Raw genomic sequence first — 18,554 nt, 5'->3', positions numbered from 1 at the left:
GAACTCAAATCAAGGTGCAATGGGAAAATTCATTTATTTAAAACTTCAACTTACTGGTGCAATAGCAGCTTAGAATTCTTTCAGGTTCTCATGCAAAGAACATGTTGCATTAGAGCGACTCCTTCGATAATCGTATTACAGCTCTGATGGTTTTACTTCTGAAATCGACTCTTTGTGGGGCTTATCCTAAACAAACACTCAGGACCTTCTTATTTCTGTTTTAGGTGAAAGATCTGGACAACCGGGGCCTTTCCAGGACATAAAGTCTCCAGACGCCAACGTTACCCTTGAGCCTACAGCACTGAACACCTTCCCATGTGGTCAGAGTCCTGACTGCAAACAGTACTTTTTATACTTTAGGGGAGGAAACTGCAGTAAAGTGATTTGGGTTTTTTTCCGTTTGTTTTGGGGGTTAATTTGTTTCTAAATGTCCATCTTCAGAGGAAGCTGGTTTCACAACATCCAGGCTGATACCAGGAAGTCTAATTTTCCAGTGGGTTTGTAACTGAAAGCAGTGTTCAATAAAGAGTGCTTTGGATTTTTTTTTACTGTGTAATCAATTAAACTGGGATTGATTGAACTGTTTAACTGATGCTGGTTTTTATTTCAGAGTCTGAGCAGGACCCACATCCTGACAGGTTTAGCTTAGTGTGCATTAAAGTCATCTTAGAGTCTTCCTAAAACATTTAATCATGAACACAGGAGTAGTGCTTTACATTTAAAGATTGCATCATGCTTAAACTCAAAGTCTCATAACAATAAAATAAAGTTTCTCATTGAAACTTGAGGTTAGTAAAATAACGTCCATGTTTAGTGTGCAAAAGCGGAAGTCCTTTACATTTAGGTTGGAAATCCGGTAGATGAATTTAATGCTGGTCTGGCAGCTCCTGCAGCAGAGCCGGGTTCTTCCTGTAGATGTAGGCGTTAGGATCTTCGTCCAGCTTCACCAGCTCGGCCAGAGACGACACGCAGGGGTCGTGGTCTGTGAGCATGGAGGGCAGGTGGGAGGAGATTCGCTGGATGCGGTTGGAGCGGCGCACGGGTGTCAGAAACTTCAGGTCTTTGATGTTGCCCTTTCTCCGCGACGTGCTGGCCTCGCCTTCAATGGTTTTTTTGACACTAAAAAAGTTAAAGAGTGGGGCGGTTAAAAAACAAAAAGATTTAAGACAGTAAAAAAGCTAAAAACATTAAAGTTCAGAGACTCACCTTTGCAGATATGGAGTCGTTTTCACGCTGTATTTGATGATTGAAGCATCAGCTGGTGGCGTGGTCTCCATCACATCCTCCTCATCACTTTCCTCATCTTCCTGCTTCACTTTCAGGTCTCCGATTTCCGCCTCTTCGGCCGGCTCAGCCTTAATCTCTTCACTTCCACGTCCTTCTGATTGGTCGCTCTTTAGCTCAGCATCTGAAGACGGGATGAGATCGATTTAAAGCGGTTCAGCGTGAAATGAGTTGAAAACCTCAGTAGTAAGCTAATAATTTACCATCGCTGCTTCTGGATGGAGTCACCATGGCCTCCAGGGCGTCACAGAGGTTCAGAACAATCTGTGAACGTGAAAACGTGTTATTTTCCCTTCAGGTTAACATGTTTTTGTCTGCTGAGGTGGAAATCTGCTCACATCGTCTACTCTGCCCTGAGACTCTGTCTGATCCGAGTCGTCCAGCAGATCCAGCGTGGTGTTCACGATCCCTGGAGATGCTGTTCTGATAACTTCCTCAGAGGGAGCTTCGATGTCAGGCGCCCGATCCTGCGTCTTCAGGCTTGGATCAGGTTCAGCTTTACACGGTGCGGCGAGCTGCAGCTCAACGCCGCCCAGAACCTTTGGACCCACTGTAGCTTTGGTGGAAAGCTTAGTTTTTGGAGGAGCTACGGTTGTCATGGCAGGTCTTTTTAGGGTCTTGCCCTTGGAGGCCAGCCACTCGGCCAGCTTTGCTCTGCAGAAACAGGAAGTTTTATTTTACTAACAGTTAATCAATCAAAGAAGTGTTTATTTTTCTTAGTGTTAATACTTTACCTTTTTTCCTCGGCCGTCTCCATGGTGGCTCTGTACTGACTCAGCGTGCTGGAGACCGCAGGTTTAAAGGCTTTCTTCTCAGTCGCCGGAACCTTTGGCTTTGTGTTCTGATTCCCTCCCGGTTTGGTGGAAGCCACAGCAGGGATGGTTCTAGTAGGAGGCCGTGTGGAGCAGAATCCAGCAGGACGGAGGGCGCCGACAGCAGGCCTGCTCACCTGATGGGGTTTATCAGTAACAGACTTGGACCTCATTGGCACCTGCCTGTTGGGGACTTGCCTTGGAGCCTCAGCTACGGATCTAGAGCGGTTCTTTTTGGCCGTGTCTCTGACCTTTTCGCTCTCTGGTTTGGGTGCAGCTGCTGCTGCATTCAGAGTATCACTGGACTTCCAAATGGAGCCGATTTTTGACTGAACGATCCTGCCTTTGTACATCCCTGGAGCAGGTTTTGATGGTGGCTTCGGAGCCTCAGCGGGTCTGAGCGTTTGTGCTTTAGTTGGAACCACTGCAGACGCTGCCTTCCTATCCATCGGTTTACTCTTTCCTTTGAGAAGATCATTCTTATTCAATGCATCCTCTTTCTTGTTGCCTCTGGGCTGGAATGGCACCACTGATGATTTGCCTGTTTTAATGAATGACTTGGCTCCAGTTGGAGGCTCAGTGTTCTCCTTGTTTCCCTGATAAATAAAAATAGTTCAAACCAAAGTGAAATAACAGTTGGGAACTCAGTGTAGCTTCTTTTAACGTTTTAAGTAATGATTTAATCCAAACTTACTTTCTTACTGGATTGGTTTCGCCGTGAAATCGTAACAGGTTCCATTATGTGGCCTAAAAACACAATCACAGAAGAATTAAACAATAACCTTAATGAGGATAAGGGTAAAATCATATCGGTATTTAGATGGATTCACAGTAATGATGGGTTAATGAGGCGTCTTGAAGCCAAACTGTATTGATACTGCATGGATTCTGTCAGAATACTGACACCTGCTGGACATTTAAAGACACTACAGGCAGCTTATTGGACAGAATAAACTGAACTGATATCATTTAAGTTATATTGTATTATTTAATATCTATATTTGAATTGAAAATATCTTTGATATTTCTAGGTGCAGCCAATAATTAATATAAACCACAGGCATAACATTCTGAAGGACTGGTGTGGACATGTCCCCATTGATAATTTTCACATTTTTTCCCCCCTTTTCGCTCATTTACTTTAGCCAAAGATAACAGAGGGTGCAGAGTCGCTATGTGGTTGGAGGAGAGACGCACAGCAGCACTCAGTGAAAATTACCCAGCAGCTATTTTGATGTTTAAGTAAAAGTTAGGAGACGGGTTGGTTAAAAAAATTAGAGATGCCACCAAAAAATAAAATAAAATCAGTTACACATACGGAGCATTTACAGCTAAAAATGGCAACAGATTTTAAGTTTATGCAAGTTAGTAATATAATGCAAGAAGCTTGAGAAAACATAGTTTGTTCTTCTTTACTAGTTGGACTCCATAAACTTTCATCACAAAGTTACACCCTTGATAGTTCATATTTCATAAGGTGAAAATTTAGAGGATAATGTGAATTAAGACGCATGTGGACTAGGATTTTAAATCATATTTTTATAAGAATAAGTACAGTTAAAACTGTAAGTAAACTAAAAGTCCATTTGATATTAACTTTAATACAGATAATTTTAATAAAAACGTTGAAACGTTCCACTTCCTTTTAGGCTGCTCCAAAATTCTTCATAATTTTAATAATAAACCGCAGAAGATGTGACTTTTTTAATTTTTTTTTTTTTTTTAGCAGATGCATCATGCTGACAGTTTTTAAACACAGTTTAGTGATTCAGTCAGTTAGAAACAACCATCACTAATTTACAGCTAGGATCAAAATAAACGGTATTTTAACAGTCGGCTCATTCGCCTTCATTAACTCCTAAAAGAAAATTGCGATTATAATAACTCATTATATTTTAGATGAATTGAGAAGTGGCAGATAAATCTTCGCTTACCTTCCAGCGGTTGTTTAGCGCAGCTGTTCACCACCAGGATCTGAGCAAAAACACGCCGCTCTTCCTCCTCAGGAGAAAGTATTTGATTTGAGTTGGCGCTTACTGCTGTATGATTGGTTGGGTAATATCGCGAGAACATAGCGCTAACCAATCATTTGTCCCCAAACTATAAAAAACGCGACAGCTGACAGTTACTTTAAGAGCTGCTTTCATAGATCAGTTTGAATGTTTGAACCCAAATAGAATTCCTGAGGTACCGGTCGGAACACACCCAGTGTGACCCGGTTCTGGTAGAATCAAGTGGGAAGAGGAGCCTAATGGCGGACTGGTTTATACAGATTCACAAGAACCGCTTAATGCTGCACATTTCTTACAACGTTCACAATCAGTTATCTTCATAACTCTATAAACTCGGCATTATTACTGACAGAGAAATATGGTTGGATTTCTATATTTGTTTATTTTTCACATAACTCCGGTAGGAAGTTGAGTTCAGCTTCGGAACATGCCGAGACATGTTTCTGCTGTGTGGGAAAGAGGCAAACCAGAAACGGCTCTGAGGAAAACAAATCACGCGCTAAATTTAACGTCACATAATCTTATTTTTTTTTTTATGTCCAAGACAATCGGAAGTCAATTGGCCTTCAAAATAAAACGATAATTGCACCCCCTCCCCCCCATTCATTATACGGAAACTGATCAGGGCCACACACAAAAAAAAAAAAGTTAACAGATTAGAAGTCAGAATTCTGATTTTTCTCAGAATTCTGACTGGATTCTGACAGTTTACAAACATGTTAGCATCCAGCTGTTGTCTAGAGACTAAACTAGCTCTCTTGTTTTAATGACCTTCTGCTCTTACATTAATGAAATAACATCACCAGGTACCCCTCGGGCAAGTAAGAAGTCGCCTAATTCTGTCATTTTCCACCAATGTGTTACTGGCCTTCCCTCACATGTTTGACAGCGGGCCAGTGGATCCAAGATTTTGAGATTAAAGTCAGAATTCTGAGAATTTCCCATATTATACTGATATAAAATTAAAAAATCTGTTAACTTTTTTATTTTCTAGTGCCCCTGATCCTCATCTGTCTCATTACACTGTCACAAGTACAGAAAAACGAAATCAACTCTCTGTATTTAAACTCATCCCCATGGGAAGCAGTGGGCTGCCATTGTGCGGCGCCCGGGGAGCAGTGCGGGGTTAAGGGTCTTTGCTCAGGGACCCAGAGTGGCAGTCTGTGGAAGTGGGTCTCAAACTCAGAACCTCAGGATTCCAAGCACAATGCCCTAACCCGGAGGTCTTCAACAGAGGGTCCGCCACCCCTAGGGGGTCCATGGGGGTACTGCATGGTGGTCGCAAAAGTTTCTTTTATATTCCCCCCTGCAATTTTTCCACTAATTGAAATGTCTTTAAATCAACATTAACATGAATTCAACACACTGTAGTAAACAGATAAATGGAGGCAGAAGATGTCTTTCAGTCATCAATGCACACATTCAGCGACACACAGGAGCTCTTTCAAGCTGGGCACCGTTTCTTTCACAACACCTGTCCCATCAACCAGGAATCAGAAATACTTAATAATCCCAGAGAGAAATTACTTTCATTACATGACTCTAAAAGTAATAGAGTGATTATAGGAACAGTTTGACATATCACAGTTTCATACAATATATATAATTAGGGGGTCGCCACTCCATCTCATTATCAGTTTGGGGTCCTTAGCCTGGAAAACGTTGAAGACCACTGACCACTAGGCCAGCAATTCTGTTTGCAGGATGGATGACTTACCACTTGAGCTAACCAGCCCTTTGGGATTAATACAGTATTTTTGAGTTGAATAAAAGCGAGCAAGTGAAGGATTTAAAAAAAAACTATTTTGAAGAAAGCTTGGGCGTGCAGGTGGTGCAGTGGTTAGATGGGTTTGAATCCAGCTTTTGGTCCATTGCTGCATGCCTCTCCCCCTTCCTGTCAGCCTACTGTGAAAAAAACAAGCCAGTAGTACTGTAAAAACCTAAAAAAAAAAAAAAAAGAAAGCTAGGTGAGAAAAAGAATAGTAAGAAAGGACTCTGAAATTAAGATTTCATGTGCATGTCAGTAATTTAGAATTATCATTAAAACCTTAATTTAACTTAATACTTGATAAAGACATTGATTAAAGACATGCAGCCTGAAATTTGATTCTCATACTTAAAAAGGAATTTCCCAATTTATAAAATGCAGAAACTGTTTGTCTAAGAATCAACTAACAGGAAACTCCTGATTTGTGAAAATTTGAGTCACAGTCAGCAATGAGCATATAATTAATTATACCATTTCTATATGATTACCTGGGACATATTTTCACAATATTAATAAAAAACATTGCAACCGACCCCATTTGCAAAAAAATCCATTGAGTTTGACATATTCCTCATTTCTTCTTAATGAGTGTTATTTCCTAGGAATTATTATTGTTTACAAAGTTAACTAAACTGCAATTTGTGGCTCATGAAGGATATACATCAACAGACATCGTAAATTAAAATGAAACCAAGACATTTTGAATTTTTTTAATGCAGTTATTAAACATCCAAAATTGACACAGCAAACTAATTTTTGCATAATTATAACATCCCAAAAGCAAGTTTTATACTAAAAAAAGGTTTGTCCTGCACATTCTAGTTAAGACAAAGAATGTTTCAACATCTAGCATTAGCATACATTAAGTCAACTTTCTAGGTGCAAAAACTTAAAATTATTACATCCCTAATTTACTAGAAATATATTTGCTCAAAATTAATTGAATTGAACTAGAATACTGTATTTCTAAAAGCAGAAGGCCTACCTGTTGAACTACATTGGATTCAAAAAATGCGTTTTTCAGGGGCTTTTATTTCGAAGCTGAAAACCGGAAGTGCAGTTCTAGCTCCACCCACTGATTTGTATTGGATATCCGATAGACCGAAAAAACTGAAGCCACTTGCCGCCATCTTTGTACTCTCTTACGGAGTCGCGCCATAAACATGCCAGCGAGTGTGTGTCTATCTTCCAATTATATGTAATATATAATTGCCATAACGATGTAATAAACATTTGTATATTACATGCACAGAATGTATCACTTTTCTCGCATCATTAGATAGTGTGTGTGTGTGTGTGTGTAATACTGTTAATATCTAAGTACAACATTCTTATGCTGCATTAACAAACTAATGTTATTGTGATAGATTGTTATAATATGTTATATTACATGATTTATAGACTTCATACTGAACATAAAATGTGATGTGCCTATTTTTCCCCCCATTAAATTACAGTAATCTAATGATGCTATGAAATAGGAAGTGTGTGACAAAGTTATCTTTATTTTAAAAGTCTTAAGCCCCCCTGAAAATGAGACGCTGTAGCGCTCATAGTTCACATTCAGACCGGTCTGACTAGGGAGTACCAATATGGCGGCCGGTGGCTTCACAGCACCGTCTACTACCAGCGGCCAATCAGCAGTCCGGTGAATAAAGAGATCCGTGGGCCGCCTAGCTTAGCAGCTAACGTTAGCATCTGTTCCTTTCTTCCGAAGCGCTGCTCAGAAAAACGCATTTTTATTCCCTTAGAGTCGTGATGCAGCATGGTTGCGTGGTGCAGGGTTGCCCCAGCGGCACCTCCGACTTTCAGGCGCTCTTCCGGTTTCCACGAGATCCAAACAGGTAAGTAATGGTGAAGCAAACATGTAGCTTCCTGTAGATGCAGTGTTTGCTGCACCTTCATTACATCATTAATGCATATTAGCTGAACCCTAACCATCATGATGACCCAGGGTCCTGTCAGCTCCAGGCACATCTGAAGGTTGCTACAGATTTCTGTCATAAACTTCTGATTATTTATTGTTTATGCAGTTTAAACTGTAAAATGAGGAAGATGTTTACTGTGTTTTGTAAAGCATCCCTACAGGAAGGTGATTGTAAAGATGTTTTCCTTCACAGATCCCAGAAGTGGGTGGAACAGTGCCAGAGGCCCGACCTGAAGGACAAACCAGCCCAGCAGCTCTTCAGATACTACAGACTTTGTGGGAAACACTTTGAAGCATCTGCCTTTAATACTGTGAGTCTGGATGATAAACATGATGGTTTGATCCTCAGTGATTCTATCCACCGTTTTGTTATTGATTAATTGACTTTATTGACTCAAAGTGCAGACATTTACTGGTTTCATCAGCTCAAATAGTCAAAGAAGAATGTGCCAAAGGAAGAAAAAGATACATGGGATATATACAGTATATACCGTGCGTTAACCTATGACAGCTTTTTTTTTATTTTTATAGCAGGATCATTATATCGGGTCATTGCACAGGGCGTTCACACTGGAACTTATATGGATTGATGTTTTTATATTTATATTTATTGCACTGGCTGCCAAATATAGAGAAACAGGTATTGCACAGGGTGTTTACACGGGTATTTATATAGATGGATATTTATATTTATATACAGTTATTACACTGGGTGTCAAATATAGAGAAATAGGTTATTGCACAGGGTATAAAATGGTGAATTGCACATTATACATTGCACAGGTTATAGCCGTTGTAGTGTCGCATTGTAGAGTCTGGTTGCAGCAGGGATGAATGACCTGCTGTAGCGCTCCTTTTTACAAACAGGGTGTAAAAGTCTTTAACTAAAGGAGCTGATCAGCTCCTCTACAGTCTGGTGCAGAGGGTGGAAGGTGTTATCCAGGATGGATGGAAGCTTGGACACCACCCTCCTCTCAGCCACTTCCTCCACTGAGTCCAGGGTGCAGCCTAGGACAGAGGTGGTGTTCAGTCAGATGAGCATACCCGGTCAGACCAGCATACCCATAGTCAATACCCGTTTTTCCCTTTAGTGCAGGGTAACCAATTAAAATCAGCGGGGTCTGAATAAAGACAATGATCAACCAGTAAAGGTTCAAAAACATTTTTGATTATAATCTGTTACGTTAAACAGACTTTAACACTGCAATAAAATTTGGCGTTTATGCATCCATGTTATACATTGAATTTTTGAACAAAAAAAGATTAAAGATTTTTCATGTCTAAAGGGATTCGTGTCCGTTGAGGTAGTTTAAAGTACAAAACTAAAGGAATAAATGCAAATCTGACGTCTTGCGCATAGCTTTGACTATGGGTATGCTTGTCTGACGAGGTATGCTCATCTGACAGAACAGCGGCCTTTCTCCCTCAGTTTGTTCAGTCTTTTTCTGTCCCTTTAAACATATCGCACTGCTCCTCATCCGCTACAACATCAACTTTCTCTCCCTTTTAGTGTTATCAGTGTAATTAGTTGTTTTATTTAGAATCTTTTTACTTTATTTGATCATTTAGTGATTAAATGTCTAACCTTCTGTTTTTTAACTTTTTGTCCACACCTGCCTGTAGGATAATGGATCTTTGACGTAATTCAAAGATGGCTGAATCATGTAGAGCTTTGTTAATCTGTATGATGTTAAAGTCCCAAAGAAAAGCTCAGAATGCCGTCTGTCTGCCTTTGTTTCAGGACGCTCCTGGTTCTGTGTTGAAACCTGATGCCATCCCATCGGTTTTTGACGTTCCAGCCCAGCCTCAGACTGGCAAAGCGGCGGTAAGCAGGCCGCATCCTGTTTAATGTGATCAGTGTCCCGCCTCCTGAAGATCATCAGACTCCTTCTAACCAGACTTTATGTGACTGGACTAGATTTCAGGGAAACATCCTTTAACTCTGTGCCTGTTGATCTCCCTCTTTAACCATTTTCAGAAAGGATTGGTATAAAAGTAAATATCTGATGGTGCAGAGAAGCAAAGACAGAATTGAATGAATCCATAGTGATTTATTTAAAACATTGTTTTAATAATAAAGACCTAGATGTGACAGAGTGCAGGTCCTTTCATTCTACTTTAACCATTCGGAACATGTCCACTAGCATTAAGGCTGGTTTATGCTCAGAAACCAGGTCGTCTGCGTGTGTCGCAGTTAACGCAGATATTCAGTCAATTCAGTTTATTTCTATAGCGCCAAATTCACAACACGTGTCATCTGAAGGCACTTTACAGTTCACCAGATCATACAGTCAGATTGATTCAAAGTTTTCTATCTAAGGAAAACCAGTTGATTGCATCGACTCATTGACCCGAAGGCAGTTCCTCACTCTAAGCATGCTTGTAGCGAAAGTGGAGAGGAAAAACTCCCTTTTAACAGGAAGAAACCTCCAGCAGAACCAGGCTCAGTGTGAGCGGCCATCTGCTGAGGCCGACTGGGGTTCAAGGAGAGTATAAAATAAGCCAAGAGGGCTACATGAATCAGAAAGCCACTGGAAAAAAAATCTAAATCTAGATAATCATTTTTTCTTAAAATATGTGCATTTGTTCTTGAATTGAGGAGATAAAAGAGACATTGTGCCAATGGAACAAGGCAATTTAGATTTAAAATAAGGAAACACAATTACTTTGTCTTATTTCAAGTTCATATTATCGGATTATCTTATTTGAAGAGTTAAAAATACTCATTCCATTGGCAAACTCATTTACCTACTCAAATTTAGGATAAATACACTTAAATTAAGAATCTTTTAATTATTTCTAGATCATTTTTGCACTGCGTTGTTTGCACCCAGCAGGGCAGCATCACTGGCCACCAAGTCTGGTTTCTAAAGTCACTAGCCAGTTTTGTCGTTGGGAAATAATGTTTGATTTGGTTTAAGCCGACTATGATGAAATAGATCTAAATGAAACTTTAGATCTACAACTTTTCAAAACATCAATGTTTAAGAAGTAATAAATAGTGTGGTTTCTTATTGCCTTTTTAAAATGAGGCAGGGAAGAAGAAGATTAATTTAAAAAAGAGGGAAAATAGCAGATTTGTTGATCAATTCCTGTAGATCTATGGAGTGAATTTGGTTCCATTATAGATGCAAATTATAAAACATATCTGCAAATTAAATTCGGGGAAAAACGCATTTCGTAAACTGAAGTTGGACAAAAATAAAGTCCAGAAATTAAAGTTGGAAAAATGATTTTAATGTTAAATATTTTTCTTGGAGTATCTTTTCTGTGTTTTAGTCGTAATTATGCAGAAAACAGCAAACTATTAGTTTAGCAAAGTATTAATCCTGGTGAAAACTCTCGCCAGGTGGAAACTCAATCCTGCTTTTATTTATGTTATCTGTTTTCCAGAAATTATTGACAACATTTATGTTTAGGAATCTGGTTTATGTGGTTCTAAAGTTGTACACTGCAAAAACAATCTAGAAATAAGTCAACATTTCTTAGAATAAATGTATTTAGCCTTAATTTGAGCACGTAAATAAGATAATCTGCCAATAGAATGAGCATTTTTACTCTTAAAATAAGATAGTTAGATAATATGCACTGAAAATAAGACAATGCAATTGTTTTTTCCTATTTTAAATGTAAATTGTCTTGTTCTATTGGCAAAGTGTCTCATTTAAATCCTTTCAAGAAGAAATTCACTTATTTTAAGAAAATTGATGAAAAAGAAAATATGACTATTTTCCAGTGTAGAATACTTTATTTAATATTATTTAATGTAACTGGAAATAATGTTGACCTATCCGGCTTTCAACTCATCCCACTTTTAATTTGATTATCTCTGCAGACGAACGACGATGAAACGGAAAGAAGGGGAAGAAAAAGTAAGTAGAAGTGAAACTTTTTTTTTCTATTTCTTCTTTTTTTTAAATAAATTTCCTCCATCTAACCTGATTTCTTTGTCAGGATTTAAAAAAGCCCCAGCAGAGCCGGTTACCGAGACCGCCCCAGCTGTGCCGGAGGAAGATGACGAGAAAACGTACCTCAAAACTTTATTCGAGGTCCTTGTTCTGCTCGGAGAGCAAAGCATTCCTCCCTCTGCGCCCTCGAATGGGAACAATGACGACTCCAAGATGTGCAACTTCCAGGCGTTGCTGGAATACCGCCTGAGATGGGGAGACGAAGTCCTGAAGAAGAAGATAGATCCTGCGAAGCAGAACAGCCTTTTACAGAAGATGGATGCGTTGTTTGCGGTCTGTGAGCAGTATGTCCGCTCTAAGGTGATCGAGGAGGTCAAACAAAACGGCTTTTTCTCGCTGCTCACCGACGAGCCGCTGAAGATCTCTGGAGAATGGTGCCTCCCGGTGTTTCTGCGTTACGTGGATCAGTCTAAAAACCGCCAGGAGAGGTTTGTGGGGTTCTTGCCCTTCGAAGGAAACGCGGATGATCTTCCTGAGAAGCTGCTGGAGGAAATGAACGAGCAGTGGGGTCTAGATATGAGCCAGTGCAGAGCCCAAGCCCACTCCTGCTCTGGCACACATTCTAGAAAAATCAAAGCTTTTGCTTCCAAGTTGGTTGAGAAATACCCAAAGGCCGTTCTCACGTTTCGGTCTGCTCACCCCTTGAACCTGTCACTGGCCAACAGCATGAGCGTTTCTGGCGTTCAGCTCGTCCTGTCCACCTTTAAGAAGATCGAGGCGTTCTTCTCTCAGTCGCCTCTGCTGCAGGTGGAATTTGAGCACGCCATTTCCATCTTCTACCCAGACAGAGAGGACAAAGCGGAGGAGCTGAAGAAGATCTGCCAGACCCGCTGGACCCAAAGGAATGACGGCTTTGAGGTGGCGCTGGAGGTCATAGAAGCCCTGCTGCTCTGTGTGGACAGCGTCCACGACAACGAAGAGATGAGGTGGAATGACCAGGTCACTCACAGCGCCTTGGAAATCTCCAAAGCAATAACTGACTTTGAGTTCATCATAGCGTTAATCGTGCTGAAGAACATCATGGCCCTCATCCAGGCGTTTGGGAAAAACCTCCAAGGGAAAGCGGCAGACATCCACGCCGCGGCGGCCAGTCTGAACGCCGTGCTGCTGTCCCTGAAGGAAGTCCAGGACAACATTGACGTGTATTGCGACTTTTTCTACGACGACGCCGTGAACCTAGCCACAGCCATGGAGATCCCCGTCAAGGTTCCACGGTCGTTCTTACGGAAATGTCGGGAAGAAGCTGGAACCGTTCAAACAGACGTTTACTACAAGGAGCGCCTGTGCGTTCCCGCGGTCCATCACGTGGTCGGCGAAATGAATGACCTCTTCTGTCAGAACCACCGCAGGGCTTTAGGGTGTCTGTCTCTGATCCCAGACATCATAGAGGCGAACAAGTCTGGTCAGCCGGACGAGGAGAACCTCCAGCTGTTCAACGACGACATCCCAAACGCAGGCAGCCTCTCCGCCGAGCTGAAATGCTGGTGGGTGAAATGGGGCAAAAAAGCCAAAGGCGAGACGTTTCCCTCCAGCCTCCACGATACGCTGCAGCTGGCCGACGTCAAGTTCTTCCCCAACGTCTTTACGGCCCTCAGGCTGATCGGCATCCTGCCCACGTTGCCTATGGAGGATGGCGCCGACGTGGCGTTCAAGCGTTTCCAGATGTACACGGAGAATATGGCCGACAGTGCCGCGTCTAAAAGCCTGGCGCTTCTAAACGTAAACTACAATGTTGGGTTCGATCTGGATTCATTGGTGGAGATCTACCAGAAGATGTACCCTGAAAGGACGGAGGTCTGATGTGCTTCCAGACTCATTCAGTGCTTCGTCTTCTGTCCTTAAGATAAAATGAAACGTTTCTATTCTGTTTTTATGATGAATTGTAGAAGTTAAACCTTTTTTTGATATAATCAATCAGAGCCTTTGGAAATGTCGGCTTTCAGAATCACTCAGATCCGAACCGCTCCACTCTGCAGGAGCTAAAATGCTCAGGCTTGAATTTGCAATAAAAAAAATCTGAATTCATTGTTTATTGTTGTCATTTTACTTTTATTTCAGGTTTCCCTCAACTTAAAAAGGATCATTTCTGGATAGGACTGTAAAATCCTAGAGTTGATAGAAATAATTTTCCTGAGAACAGATTTGTATATCATAATTAAACATCCTGCATCGGCTACTTTGGTTTTCCTCTTTCGACGGTTTAAAGTTGAAGGGAAGCGGCTGCTCTAATGGTTGCATTTCTGAATTCTCCCGACTGGTGCATAACTTTACACAAGTGAATAAAGTGAATGTGATTGGTCGATTATCAAGGCGGCGGATTGTAGTGGCAGAAGGTTCGCAAACAGTTTGGTTGAGGCCGCTTTTTTGGAAGCATCTTGCTAAGCCGTTAGCAACTTAGTGCTAGTAGGTTCCCAATGGGAAATTCCATTGGGACCAAGTAGCACTAAATTGGTGACGACACTGTCAAGGAACGCTATGGACAGTGGAAACATGCAAGAGGAGGAGAGTTTTGTGTTGGAGGTCGTGGATGAGTCTCCTCCGTCATCCATTTATTTATTTAGCGGAGGAAAGCGGGGACGAAGATGTTGTGGAAGAGGACGCCAGGGCAGCAGAAGCTTGGTTTGGTGTAGAAGGCTTCCAGCCGTACATGTTTGAGCCCTTGCCTCACAACGCTGCCAGTTCTGTTAGCTCTACACCTGCTGAAGACACAGACGTCCATCTCCGTGAACATTTCAATGGGAAAGGAAATGATTCTTATTTCAACCGTTGTGTATATTAGCTGCGACATATGAATCAAGAAAAAAAATGTAATTGACAGATGATCGTTGATATATGATTGGCCGAATGTACCGGTAGGTGTTCAGGTGACGTATAACTAACTGGCCTGCAGAAGATTATGAAAAAAACACAGATTTTAAGACAGGATTTTTTTTTTTTAAATAGAAATGTTTTAACCTTTGGGACAATTTCGTCTGATAAAGACATTTATATACATATTTAAGCCAGAATGATTTGACATCTAAATATGATTTCCCTATGACTTAAAGAAGGTTCACAATACTTGACATTTTTCACATTTTGTCAAATAAACTGTTTCATTAGCAATATAGGCAATGGGCTAATCTAAAGCACAATGATTGGGGAAACAAATGTGCAAATGATCACATTATCTGCAAACAGAAATCTAGAAAGTGTGGCGTGTGTTTCTAACAAAGTCCCATTGCTTTATAGTTCTTAGAGCATGGATGATAATAATTGAACGTTATTAATCTCACATTGGAGAAATTTACCTCTGCATTTAACCCACCCCCTTGGAGAGCAGTGGGCTGCCATTGTGCGGCGCCTGGGGAGCAGCTTTGGGTTAAGGGTCTTGCTCAGAGACCCAGAGTGCAGGCTGTGGGGATCGAACCGGGTATTTTCAACCTTCTCAGAGCACAAGTGCACTGCTCTCACCAGGCCAACACTCCCCCAATCTGTCAGTTTCCACACATAGGGACAAAAATCTTAGACAGTTCTGGTTTGGTGAATTTTGCTGGAAAAGCCTAAGAGTTTTCATAACTCCAGAGCAAAAAATATAAGAGGGAAATGGTGACACCTGCTGGAGATGTTGCAGTGATGGTGCCAATCACTTCCATATTTTTACTGAGCTGTCAAACCATCCAGAGATATTGCTCTCAAACTCATGAACATTTACAGAACATTTTTGCTTTTAATTTTCCTTTAACCTTTGAATGCATATTTCTGTGTAACATACCGGTCGAAAAACTGAACTATAAGGATCAGAAACTTCTGGACATTTTGCTGGCAGGGAGCAAAAAGCCCCTCACAAGAAAATGGTTTAAACGGGAGATATAGGTATTAGAGAGACTGTCTTTTTTCTGATCTTAACTGAATGTTTGCAAAGGGTGTGATTTTTAATGATTCCAAATATGCAGCTTTAAATTGGACACATAAAGAAATTATTTGTACCTGCAAAATTATTGCCCTCCAAGGGGCCATAATGTGCACTAAAGTGCCCTCTAATGTGTGGAGAACCAGCTATATATTTAATTATTTCTGTTCCTTATGGTTTAGTTGAGTAAAGACGTTGTGTCAGTCTGCTGCTTTAATTTGTACCGGCTTGTTCAGACATTTTTTTTTCTCCACTAATAGTTATTTATTCTAATATTTTTATTCTTTACAGTCCAAATATGTAAAAAAAAAACAAACAAACAAACAAAAAAACGTGCAGACACTTTCTACAAGATATGGTCCAAGTGGACAGAATATGTCAAACCTGTTATGAGTGATTATTTTTGTAAATCTTGCTTTCATTCAGTTTCATTGTTGGTACTCAGGCTTCCCCGACAATTTTTTTATTTTGTCGTTTGTTTGCGTGTGTTTTGTGTTTCTACTAAGGAAAAAAGTGTAAAAGCAGAGTGTAAAAATGACATTGAAATTGATACAATGATATCATTGTAATGTAATGTGTTTTCTCAATGAAAACATTAATATAAAAAAAATAATCTTTGAAAGTTCTATACAAAATATGCTGGTGGGGATTAATCTGCTGTCCGGATCACGCTCAATGCAAATAAATTTGAATTAGTACTGTAGCAACCATCAAATTGTCTTTAATTTTGGTCGCTTCTTGGTGCAGGAAATCCAGATCCTAATGAGCTCAAAAGGCAATGACCAGGCTGGGAGATTAGTTTGGGAAACGCTCCCATTTATTATGCACACTGAATACTGAATCAATCCAAACTCCAGAGTGGAGGTCTATGGCAGCAGGCAAAGAAAATGGGCAGTGGTGGCCTAGTGGTTCAGGCATAGAGCTTTGAATCCTGAGGTTCTGATTTTGAGCCCCACTCCCACAGACTGACACTCTGGCTGTCTGAGCAACACCCTTAACCCCCGATGGCGCCCCACCATGGCAGCCCACTGCCCCTCAAGGGGATGGGTTAAATGAAGAGGTAAATTTCTCCAATGTGAGATCAATAAAGATAAATTTTTATTATTAATATTGATCAATATGTAGATATAATGAAGCAAACCAGTATATAACAGAGTGGTAAAAAAAAAAAACATGACCTTCCCACACTGCCCTTACCTTGACACTTCTATAGATTCCTCCCATAGTGACACCAGTGTAAGAGCAAAATATAGGTCAGAAAGACAGTTCACATCCAAACCAAATACCACAACCAAACCATCCATTTTCAAACACGCTTAATCCCAAGTGGGGTCATGAGGGGTGCTGGTGTCTATCTCCAGCTGCCAATGGGCAAGAGGCAGGGTGTTTTAGAGAAGCCAATTAACCTAAAAGTCATGTTTTTGGACTGTGGGAGGAAGCCAGAGTACCTGGAGAGAACCCACACATGTTCAGGGAGAACATGCAAACTCCATGCAGAAAGACCCTGGGCCGGGAATCAAACCCGGAACCTTCTTGCTGCAATCCACCGGTGCTACCCACCGTGGCATTGAGCAGCCACAACAAAACCAATGCATCGAAACTAAATAAAATAGACCTAAACTATACCTGAACAGAGATCTACAAATGGCTCCTATAAGAAAGACTAGACTTAAGTATTTATAGTTGAAGAGTTCTAAAATATCATTTGAAGAACTTTCACAATTTAAATCTACTGAAGAAGAAATTCCGTTTAGGCTGCATGGAGATTACAGCCCACTTAAAATCATTATTACAGTTATTAGTGCTGTTTTTGGCCTGGATTTCTCCGATTATTTAAGTTATATGCATTTAGGCATGAATTAAGGATGATATTTTTATAGTTGTGCTGAAAAGTCTCCGTACCCTTAAAAAAAAACAAAAAAAGCTGCCAGTATAATAAGTTGAAATTGAAAAAAGTACTAAATAAAAACGATCAAAAATGGAAATCATGACATTGATTTTGGATATATGTATTGATCTATATTTTACATTATAATGTTTTTATTTATTATAACTTTTTTTTTTTTTTCAGTTTTGTGTTATGTGAATTAGTGTGAATGTATCATTTTCTTTAGTAGGAGAGGGTGTGTAAACAACAACCGTGTAAAGAAATCCTAGTATTTGACTTTCTAGGAGAGATTGATTTTAGGCCACAGGTGGAACTTCCAAAACTTTAGTGAGAGTTTAAATTATTACTCAGGACAAGACAAACAAAAAGGTTTTTAATATCAGTCAATGTGTGCAGAAAATTGGCTTATTAAAAAGCTTAATTGGTTAAATGTGAATGACCTAGATTTTTTATTTTATTTTTTATTAAAGACAATTTCACAGTGCCTGTTATGAAACAGTTAATAAAAAATCAGTAGAAAACCTTTTGCTTTTTATTTTCCAACAACAACAAATGTAATTTGCACAGCTGGTAGTGATGGAGTCAGCAAGTTACCATTTCTGATCTCTTGCATACCCCGAATAAATAGAGTCTCCCGTCCCTCAGTGAGGTCTAGAAGCACAAGATCTATATCCATCCATTCAGCAAAGATACTGCTAAATGGCTCTACATCTTATTTTGGCATTTGACAATTAGATGAGCCCTTTAATGATATATTACCTGCTGTAAATTAAGCTGGAAAATAAGTTATCAAGTTAAGAAAAAAGTTCAAGCAGTGGGTAGCACTGTTGCCTCGCAGCAAGAAGGTTTAGGTTTGATTCCCGGCCTTTGTTCTCCCTGTGCATGGGTGTGTTCTCTCTGGGTACTCCGACTTCCTCCCACAGTCCAAAAATATGACTGTTTGGTTAAATTACGGTAAGTTGAAAAATAAGTTAACAGTTAAGAAAAAAAAACTAAAAAAAAT

The 18,554-nt window shown here is 40.2% G+C and overlaps 3 protein-coding genes across 4 annotated transcripts in view; 2 read left to right on the top strand and 1 right to left on the bottom strand.

Moving 5' to 3' along the window:
- The window catches only part of stt3a (STT3A, subunit of the oligosaccharyltransferase complex (catalytic)), a 24,922-nt gene extending 24,589 nt beyond the window's left edge, over nt 1-333 (top strand). The window contains exon 18 of the mRNA XM_015400837.1: nt 225-333. Coding sequence (XP_015256323.1) covers nt 225-263 — 39 coding nt within the window. The 3' untranslated portion in view covers nt 264-333. The remainder of the gene's footprint in view (nt 1-224) is intronic.
- Nucleotides 334-355: 22 nt separating this feature from the next.
- Nucleotides 356-4,184, bottom strand: LOC107101789 (cytoskeleton-associated protein 2-like). 2 transcript variants are annotated; one of them, XM_015400838.1, is made up of 7 exons: nt 4,031-4,184; nt 2,791-2,843; nt 2,019-2,692; nt 1,623-1,938; nt 1,488-1,548; nt 1,207-1,408; nt 356-1,119 (listed from the first exon to the last, which is right to left on the bottom strand). In XM_015400838.1, exons 1-7 carry the CDS (start codon nt 4,167-4,169, stop codon nt 867-869), a joined length of 1,698 nt encoding a protein of 565 aa, XP_015256324.1. In that variant the 5' UTR covers nt 4,170-4,184; the 3' UTR covers nt 356-866. The 2 variants fall into 2 exon arrangements, with proteins under 2 accessions (XP_015256324.1, XP_015256326.1); XM_015400840.1 differs by having other exon boundaries at nt 356-1,099.
- A 3,335-nt stretch (nt 4,185-7,519) lies between these two features.
- LOC107101785 (52 kDa repressor of the inhibitor of the protein kinase-like) lies at nt 7,520-13,828 on the top strand. The gene is made up of 5 exons (XM_015400834.1): nt 7,520-7,720; nt 7,997-8,114; nt 9,545-9,628; nt 11,639-11,675; nt 11,758-13,828. Exons 1-5 carry the CDS (start codon nt 7,635-7,637, stop codon nt 13,569-13,571), a joined length of 2,139 nt encoding a protein of 712 aa, XP_015256320.1. The 5' UTR covers nt 7,520-7,634; the 3' UTR covers nt 13,572-13,828.
- Nucleotides 13,829-18,554: the final 4,726 nt, after the last annotated feature.

This window comes from Cyprinodon variegatus, unplaced genomic scaffold, assembly GCF_000732505.1.
Source record: "Cyprinodon variegatus isolate N-32 unplaced genomic scaffold, C_variegatus-1.0 Scaffold1153, whole genome shotgun sequence".
Taxonomy (NCBI): Eukaryota; Metazoa; Chordata; class Actinopteri; order Cyprinodontiformes; family Cyprinodontidae; genus Cyprinodon; species Cyprinodon variegatus.
Note: the sequence above shows the minus strand (reverse complement) of the source record. Positions and strands in the feature narration are given on the sequence as shown.

Bases quoted from the DNA above. Each gene is read 5' to 3' on its own strand.
- LOC107101789 (XM_015400838.1), bottom strand. From the start codon at position 4,169: ATGTTCTCGCGATATTACCCAACCAATCATACAGCAGTAAGCGCCAAC. The intron at 1,939-2,018 runs GTAAAGTATTAA...CTGTTTCTGCAG, and splicing joins GAGACGGCCGAGGAAAAAAG to AGCAAAGCTGGCCGAGTGGC. The intron at 1,549-1,622 runs GTGAGCAGATTT...TCACGTTCACAG, and splicing joins CTCAGGGCAGAGTAGACGAT to ATTGTTCTGAACCTCTGTGA.
- LOC107101785 (XM_015400834.1), top strand. From the start codon at position 7,635: ATGCAGCATGGTTGCGTGGTGCAGGGTTGCCCCAGCGGCACCTCCGAC. The intron at 7,721-7,996 runs GTAAGTAATGGT...TTTCCTTCACAG, and splicing joins TTTCCACGAGATCCAAACAG to ATCCCAGAAGTGGGTGGAAC. The intron at 8,115-9,544 runs GTGAGTCTGGAT...CCTTTGTTTCAG, and splicing joins AAGCATCTGCCTTTAATACT to GACGCTCCTGGTTCTGTGTT.